The following is a 9,239-nucleotide window of genomic DNA, read 5'->3' as shown; positions in this document are numbered from 1 at the left end:
CATCAAATACACACACACACACACATAATACACACACACATCAAATACACACACTCAATACACACACACACACACACATAATACACACACATCAAATACACACACACACACACACATCAAATACACACACACACATAATACACACACACATACACACAAAATACACACACACGTACACACTAAATACACACAGACACACATAAATACACATAAAAATACACACACACATGAAATATACACACACATAAAATACACACATACACACAAAATACACACACACGTACACACTAAATACACACAGACACACATAAATACACACACACACATCAAATATACACACACACACACACATATAATACACACACATACACACACATAAAATACACGCACACACATACACACAAAATACACACAGACACACGTAAAAATACACACACACATAAAATACATCCAATCCAATCCAATCCAACTTTATTTATAAAGCGCTTTAACAGCCACAGGGGCACAAAGTGCTGTACAGGGGGAGCATATTAAAAACTATTAGCAGCACTAAAAATAGATAGATAAAAAAAAAAAAAAAAAAAAAAAACAAGAGTACCAAAACAGAGATAAAAAACATTAGGTAAATATAGGCAGCAATACAAGTTTAAATAGATCAGAGTACTTAAAAAAAATATTTAAAAGCAAGGGAAACAGTAACAAAACGATACAACAACAACACAGTAAGACAATAAGATCATAAAATCAACAAGCTACATGGTGTCGAAAGCCAGAGAGAAGAGGTGGGTCTTAAGGAGGCCTTTAAAACGGGGCAGTGATGAGGCCTGCCTAATCTGCAGTGGCAGCTCATTCCACATTTTGGGGGCGGCAACGGAGAAAGCACGGTCCCCCCTGAGCTTACGCCTAGTTGTAGGCACTACTAGGAGCAGCTGGTCAGCTGACCTGAGAGAGCGAGAGGGTGTATAGACCTGCAACAGCTCAGAGAGGTAGGGTGGAGCAAGGTCATGAAGGGCTTTAAAAGCAAATAAAATAATTTTAAAATGAATCCTAAAGTGCACTGGGAGCCAGTGGAGTGAAAATAAAATCGGTGAGATGTGGTCGTATTTACGAGTGCCAGTTAAAAGACGGGCAGCGGCGTTCTGCACCATCTGAAGGCGAGCCACTGAGGATCCACTCACCCCTATATAAAGTGCATTGCAGTAATCCAGCCTGGTAGTCACAAATGCATGGATTACTGCTTCAAAATGCTGGGCGTGCAGGATGGGCTTAATTTTGGCCAGCTGCCTCAACTGGAAAAAACTTGTTTTAACCACGGCCTTGATCTGGCTGTCAAATTTAAGGTCTGGGTCGATCTTTACACCTAGGTTCTTTACTATTGGTTTGACATGTTGTGCCAGCGAACCCAGATCTAGCAGTGAGGTCACAGCGGGGCCACCAAAAACCATGACCTCCGTCTTTTTGTCATTAAAATTTAAAAAATTACATACACACATACACACAAAATACACACAGACACACACATAAAATACACACACACACACACACATAAATTACACACATAAAATACACAAACCAACACGCACGCTACTGTATTATGTTTGTGTGTGTGTTGTACCGCTTGCGGCCAGCAGGTGCCAGAAATGGACATAATGTGGCTTTATAAGGCAGAGGAGGTATATTCTCATAATCCTTCTCCCTCCGTTTTGGGATCCCGTCCTCTCTCTCTCTCTGACGCCAGGTCCAGTTACACGGAGACGAAGACGTCAGCCTGTCATACAAGTACCTGATGAATCTGGACAGTGACTCCGCCATCCAGGACAACATGCTGGTGGAGGACAGTGCCTACGAGTGGGCTCCGAAGAGATGGTCCTACTGCTCTAAGGCCTGTGGAGGAGGTGAGATGAGATGAGATGAGATGAGGTGAGGTGAGGTGAGGTGAGGTGAGGTGAGGTGAGGTGAGGTGAGGTGAGGTGAGGTGAGATGAGGTGAGGTGAGGTGAGGTGAGGTGAGGTGAGGTGAGATGAGGTGAGATGAGATGAGGTGAGATGAGGTGAGGTGAGGTGAGGTGAGATGAGATGAGATGAGATGAGGTGAGATGAGATGAGATGAGGTGAGATGAGATGAGGTAAAATGAGATGAGATGAGATAAGATAAGATGAGATAAGATAAGATGAGATGAGATGAGATGAGATGAGATGAGATGAGATGAGATTAAATGAGATCAAATAAGATGAGATGAGATGAGATGAGATAAGATAAGGCACTTTGGGCTGAGGTCCATGTGTGAAGGGTGCTATATTAGATAGAGTTGTTATTATTTATTGTTATTATTATATTGTAAAAAATGTATGCATTGAAATGTCTGTAAGTCTCGACGACATTGAAAATGAGGGTGACCTCAATAATTGTCCTTTCCGAGAATAAATATATGTATGTATATACAGCATCAATATACTATGATTAATACTATCATACAGAGTTATATACACAACTGAGCCCTATTCCCCGTACCCGGTTCAACTAAGTCGATCAAGAGTCCCATTATCCAGATTCAGTTAACCCAATGTTTGAAGCCGGGATTTTCCTGTTCCTGGAACGCTGATTCAGTCTCGTTAACTCGAGCCAGACTTGAGACTCTGGATAAGTGCGCGCGGCCGCTTCAGTTGAAAAGACAGCAGGTGTAGATCGCAGAAATCCTGATCTTCTAACAGCATTGATTGATTGATTGTTTTACAGATTGCAGGCGGCTCAATAGCCTTGCCGACAAGTTAAATGCATAATCTATAGGCTAATTTTAAATCCCTCATTACCCCAATCAATCAGATTATATTTCTTTAAACGTTCCTGCTGGCAGTAGGTTTATGCATTGAAGGTGCACGTTGAGAGCTATATAAAGAATGACATCCTCAATGCATGTAGATTTATAATATTTTAACTTAAAACTAGGCTACTTCTGCGTATAATCATTAATATTATATTCCAAAAAATTATATTGGAAACACGGGGTTTCGAACACCGGTCGCCCGGTTGCGAGGATTGAGCACTACCGCTGCGCCACTGTGCCAGACGGGATAAATTCATTGTTTATACATTAATGAACGAGAGACCCGTGTTTAGAATATTCTTTATTTTGAATGAAGTTTTATCTCTTTATTCTCATTCATTAATGTGACGTCAACGGCTCATTCAATTTCTCAAATCCGTCAAACAGCGCATCTCATCAGACATTTTAATCCCAGTTACAATATCACACAAAATCCACAATCCACGCATAGACACTTCAATTTTATGCTTGAATGAAACAAAATCCAGGCGCTCCTCTCCTTCCTCGCTCCTCATCCACAGCGGAGAATATGAAAGGAATCAGAGCCAAACGAGCGATAGGTTTCAATCATTAAGGATATCCCAGCGGGATTCACATTTGCAATGCTGCGCGTTGTTAAAATAACCACATAATGTGTACATCGCACCTAGCGAGCGCCACGGTATATATAACGTGCATTATTTAGGACAAAGTGAATTTAGTATCAGCATTTTGGGTCTATTTTACATTTCAAAAGCCCCCTCTGGAAGAATGGAGCACAAAAACGTAATTCAGAATGGTATAATGCAATCCTAGACTGTGAGAATCATTTAAGGAAACAAGCTGTCACTTCTTTGCGGGGGCGTGGCTATGGTTCATCCGGCTAACTTGAACTTAATCCTGCTCTCGACCAGGCTCAAACTTTTTGATCTGTTGTCATGGTGATTTAGACAATCCAGCTTCGGGGAATGGGAAAGTCCGGCTTAAGTCAGACTTGACCGAAAGTTATCCGGCTAACTCAGTTATCCAGGTACGGGGAACGGGGCCCTGGTTACAGTCTAACACTGTGGTTCTCAATGTGGGTTCTGGGGACCTCCAGTGGTCCTTGAGGTGGTTCCAGGAACAATTTGATGTCACTGTTATTTCATTAACTAGAGCTTCCTCCGATGTGTATTATAAGAACGACTGCAGTCCGTTATCTGATTTTGATTTGATTTGATCTTTATTTATCTCGAACAACCATAAACACACAAACTTGAAATAACAAAAAAATAACAAAAACTAAATACAAATTTAATTAAAAAAAATAACAAAATAAAATACAAATACAAATAAAATTAAATATATCTTCCTAGACATGGAAGCAATTGTCAACATACTGTAGCTCAAGACAAATGGTTTTGTTCGAGAAGGGACAGAAAGAAGCAACGCTTATCTGGCCCTGCCCCTTCCTTACAATATCATATTAATAATATATAATAAGTTATCTATCAATATAAAAAATAATATACCTATCCACTACAGCAAAAAAAGATAAATAAATATAAATAAATAATTACAAAAATACTAGTTCACATTATTTTCAAGCTCCTCTAACTTATACAATAGTACTTGTTTTTATTGCTACATCAAGGCCATTCCAAATGGATACCCCACAAACTGAGATGCACTTGCTTTTGAGAGCTTTTGAGAGTAATCTCCTCAACTACAGTATAGACAGCTATGGCACTCTGGACTAAATAATTTCTAACAACAAGGATCTTCTCAAATGGGGAAAAGAATAAGTCCCCTGGTGGCCAAGGGAGGTACTAGGTTCACACGGGGCAGGTCCTAGGTTCACACGGGGCAGATCCTAGGTTCACACAGGGCAGATCCTAGGTTCACATGGGGCAGATCCTAGGTTCACACAGGGCAGATCCTAGGTTCACACAGGGCAGATCCTAGGTTCACACGGGGCAGATCCTAGGTTCACACAGGGCAGATCCTAGGTTCACACAGGGCAGATCCTAGGTTCACACGGGGCAGATCCTAGGTTCACACGGGGCAGATCCTAGGTTCACACGGGGCAGATCCTAGGTTCACACGGGGCAGATCCTAGGTTCACACGGGGCAGATCCTAGGTTCACACGGGGCAGATCCTAGGTTCACACAGGGCAGATTCTAGGTTCACACAGGGCAGATCCTAGGTTCACACGGGGCAGATCCTAGGTTCACACGGGGCAGATCCTAGGTTCACACGGGGCAGATCCTAGGTTCACACAGGGCAGATCCTAGGTTCACACAGGGCAGATCCTAGGTTCACACGGGGCAGATCCTAGGTTCACACGGGGCAGATCCTAGGTTCACACGGGGCAGATCCTAGGTTCACACGGGGCAGATCCTAGGTTCACACGGGGCAGATCCTAGGTTCACACAGGGCAGGTCCTAGGTTCACACAGGGCAGAGCCTAGGTTCACACGGGGCAGATCCTAGGTTCACACGGGGCAGATCCTAGGTTCACACAGGGCAGATCCTAGGTTCACACAGGGCAGATCCTAGGTTCACACAGGGCAGATCCTAGGTTCACACACGGGGCAGATCCTAGGTTCACACAGGGCAGATCCTAGGTTCACACGGGGCAGATCCTAGGTTCACACAGTGCAGATCCTAGGTTCACACGGGGCAGATCCTAGGTTCACACGGGGGCAGATCCTAGGTTCACACGGGGCAGATCCTAGGTTCACACGGGGCAGATCCTAGGTTCACACGGGGCAGATCCTAGGTTCACACAGGGGGGCAGATCCTAGGTTCACACGGGGCAGATCCCAGGTCAGATCCTAGGTTCACACGGGGCAGATCCTAGGTTCACACGGGGCAGATCCCAGGTCAGATCCTAGGTTCACACGGGGCAGATCCGCTGCACTATAGCACAACAAGTCTCTTAATTAGACTTCAGGGGAACGTACACTGTGCTGTTGTCTCACAGCTAGTCTGTGTGTGTGTGTGTGTGTCTGTGTGTGTGTGTGTGTGTGTGTGTGTGTGTGTGTGTGTGTGTGTGTGTGTGTGTGTGTGTGTGTGTGTGTGTGTGTGTTCGTGCATAATGCAACAGTTTGCCTGTGCTCCTTGTGGACTACAAAATACACACACACACACACATCAAATATACACACACACATAAGATATATACACACACACACGTAAAATATACACACACACATCAAATATACACACACATAAAATACACACACACACATTAAACACACACACACACACACACATGAAATACACACCCCGACACACACACACACACACACACACACACACACAAAATACACACACAGACGTATGTGCCGGTCTGCGCGCTCAATACACACACAGCGCTTGTGTGTCTTCATTGACCCACCGTCCTCCTCCGCTGTGCAGGGAGGCAGTATCTGCGCTACGGCTGCAGGAGGCGGGTGGACAGTAAGATGGTCCACAAGACCTTCTGCAACAAGTCCAACATGAAGCCCCGAGGAGACACCCGGGACTGCAACGTCAAGGCCTGTCCTCCGCCCGTGTGAGTTTCAGTTTGTTGACTTACTTTCTTTTTATTATTATTATTATTATTATTATTTTTTTTTTTTAAATACTTTATTTTCAGTTTTTCAGTTTTATGTAAACAAGAACAGACATGTAAAAAAGACAAAAAGGAGGAGACAGAACAAAAAGAAACAGAAATAACTAAAGTAAAAAGACTGCCAGACAGAAAAATTTAATAACAGGGACAGATGGTAGATAGATGGATGGATGGAAGATGATGGTAGATGGATGGATAGATGGATGGATGGAAGATGAATGGATGGATGGAAGATGATGGTGGATGGTAGATGGATGGATGGTAGATGGATGGATAGATGGATGGATGGAAGATGAATGGATGGATGGTAGATGGAAGGATGGATGGTAGATGGATGGATAGATGGATGGATGGAAGATGAATGGACAGATGGTAGATGGAAGGAAGGATGGTAGATGGGTGGATGGTAGATGGATGGTAGATGGATGGATGGTAGATGGATGGTAGATAGATGGATGGTAGATGGATGGATGGAAGATGAATGGATGGATGGTAGATGGAAGGAAGGATGGTAGATGGAAGGAAGGACGGTAGATGGTGTCTCTAATAATCGTCTCCCCGCTCTCTCTCCCCCAGCTGGGTGACGGGCGAGTGGCAGAACTGCAGCAAGTCGTGCGGAAGGACCGGCCAGCAGATCCGCTCGGTCAGCTGCGTGCAGCCGTCGGACAACAACACCACGCGCTCCATCCACAGTAAACACTGCAACGACGACCGCCCCGAGGCCCGCCGGGCCTGCAACAGACAGCCCTGCCCCGCCCAGTGGAGGGTGGGGCCCTGGACACAGGTGAGAGAGAGCTTGATGCTAGAGCAACAGACAGCCCTGCCCCGCCCAGTGGAGGGTGGGGCCCTGGACACAGGTGAGAGAGAGCTTGATGCTAGAGCAACAGACAGCCCTGCCCGGCCCAGTGGAGGGTGGGGCCCTGGACACAGGTGAGAGGAGCTTGATGCTAGAGCAACAGACAGCCCTGCCCCGCCCAGTGGAGGGTGGGGCCCTGGACACAGGTGAGGGAGCTTGATGCTAGAGCAACAGACAGCCCTGCCCCGCCCAGTGGAGGGTGGGGCCCTGGACACAGGTGAGAGGAGCTTGATGCTAGAGCAACCGACAGCCCCTCCCCGCCCAGTGGAGGGTGGGGCCCTGGACACAGGTGAGAGAGAGCTTGATGCTAGAGCAACAGACAGCCCTGCCCCGCCCAGTGGAGGGTGGGGCCCTGGACACAGGTGAGGGAGCTTGATGCTAGAGCAATAGACAGCCCTGCCCCGCCCAGTGGAGGGTGGGGCCCTGGACACAGGTGAGAGAGAGCTTGATGCTAGAGCAACAGACAGCCCTGCCCCGCCCAGTGGAGGGTGGGGCCCTGGACACAGGTGAGAGAGAGCTTGATGCTAGAGCAACCGACAGCCCTGCCCCGCCCAGTGGAGGGTGGGGCCCTGGACACAGGTGAGAGGCCAGATTGGTTGATGCTAGATCAACGTTCTATTGGGGTTGTTTGGCCAAGCTGCAAAGCCGCAAGTCGTCATCATTTTAATAACCTATGACGTAACCTAACCTAACACATTTTTATTTTTTTTATAAATCTATCCCTAACCCTGACCTTAACCACTCCCACTACCTAGAAATTAAACATGTTTTTCAGGGACGTCTCATCAAGCATCTACCCTGGGTACTTGATGAAGGGGGGTGTATGGTAGAGGGGTGGATACAAGGGAGATGGATGGTAGATGGATGGATCTATTGTATAGTAGTGTATATAGGAACCAGTTTCTCAGGAACTTAGCATGTCTTTTTTTTTTACCATGCATCTTGTGTCTTACCTATTTTCTTTTTTCTATGCCTATTTTATTATTGTATTTTGCACAATCAATGCGGGCATGACCACCCGCATTTCACTGTATGCCCTGGTATGTATGTGACAAATAAACCTCTTGAGCCTCTTGACCGTTATTGAAAATAAGAACTTGTTCTTAATTAACCTGCCTATTCAAATAAAGGTTTTGATGATTCTTGATTCTTGATGGTAGATAGATGGATGGATGGTAGATGGATGGATGGATGGATGGATGGATGGATGGATGGATGGATGGATGGATGGATGGATGGATGGATGGATGGATGGATGGATGGATGGATGGATGGATGGTAGATAGATAGATAGATAGATAGATAGATAGATAGATAGATAGATAGATAGATAGATAGATAGATAGATAGATAGATAGATAGATAGATAGATAGATAGATAGATAGATAGATAGATAGATAGATAGATAGATAGATAGATAGATAGATAGATGGATGGATGGTTATTGAGCAGGTGTGTTTACCTCTCTGTGTTTCCAGTGCTCGGTGACGTGTGCTAACGGGACCCAGCAGCGACAGGCTCTGTGCCACACGAGAGACAACACCATCGGTCTGTGTCTGGACAGCAAACCTGACACCATACGAATCTGCCGCTTGGACCCATGTCCCAGTGAGTGTTGACTTACTATGCTGCCCTACGAAGGCATTCACAGTGCTGGGGCTGAGGGAACGCACTTCAAAATGCTGCCCTACTAGGGCGGCTAGGTGGTGCAGTGGGCAAGGCGCTCACCACCAATGCAGGAGACGCTGGGTTCGAGCCCAGCTCTCCGCATTGCTATCAGCTCGGCTGGTCGTTCATACTAATACAATTGGCAGTGTTAGGGGGTGGGAAGCTGATGGGTGGGGATCGGACGTTGTGGACAGCGACTCCTACGGGTCGGTTGGTGCGCCTGCGCAGCAGAATCAGGAAGCGACGGGGGCGGCGTGCCCTCCAAACGCAGACCCCCGACGCTGAGAGATCGCGCTGTGCAGGTGAAAAGATG

General features: G+C 46.0%; 1 protein-coding gene across 1 annotated transcript; it reads left to right on the top strand.

Moving 5' to 3' along the window:
• Window positions 1–1,738: 1,738 nt before the first annotated feature.
• On the top strand, window positions 1,739–8,866 carry LOC311248770 (A disintegrin and metalloproteinase with thrombospondin motifs 2-like; the record flags this gene model as incomplete). The annotated part of the gene is made up of 4 exons (XM_084339601.1): window positions 1,739–1,895; window positions 6,206–6,341; window positions 6,978–7,185; window positions 8,737–8,866. Coding segments are annotated over 4 exons (631 nt in total), but the record flags the coding sequence as incomplete, so codon positions are not given.
• Window positions 8,867–9,239: the final 373 nt, after the last annotated feature.

Source organism: Notolepis coatsorum (genome assembly GCF_963971535.1).
Source record: "Notolepis coatsorum genome assembly, contig: SCAFFOLD_4910, whole genome shotgun sequence".
NCBI lineage: Eukaryota > Metazoa > Chordata > Actinopteri > Aulopiformes > Paralepididae > Notolepis > Notolepis coatsorum.
The sequence above is the reverse complement of the archived record's forward strand: the minus strand, read 5'-3'. Positions and strand labels throughout refer to the sequence as shown.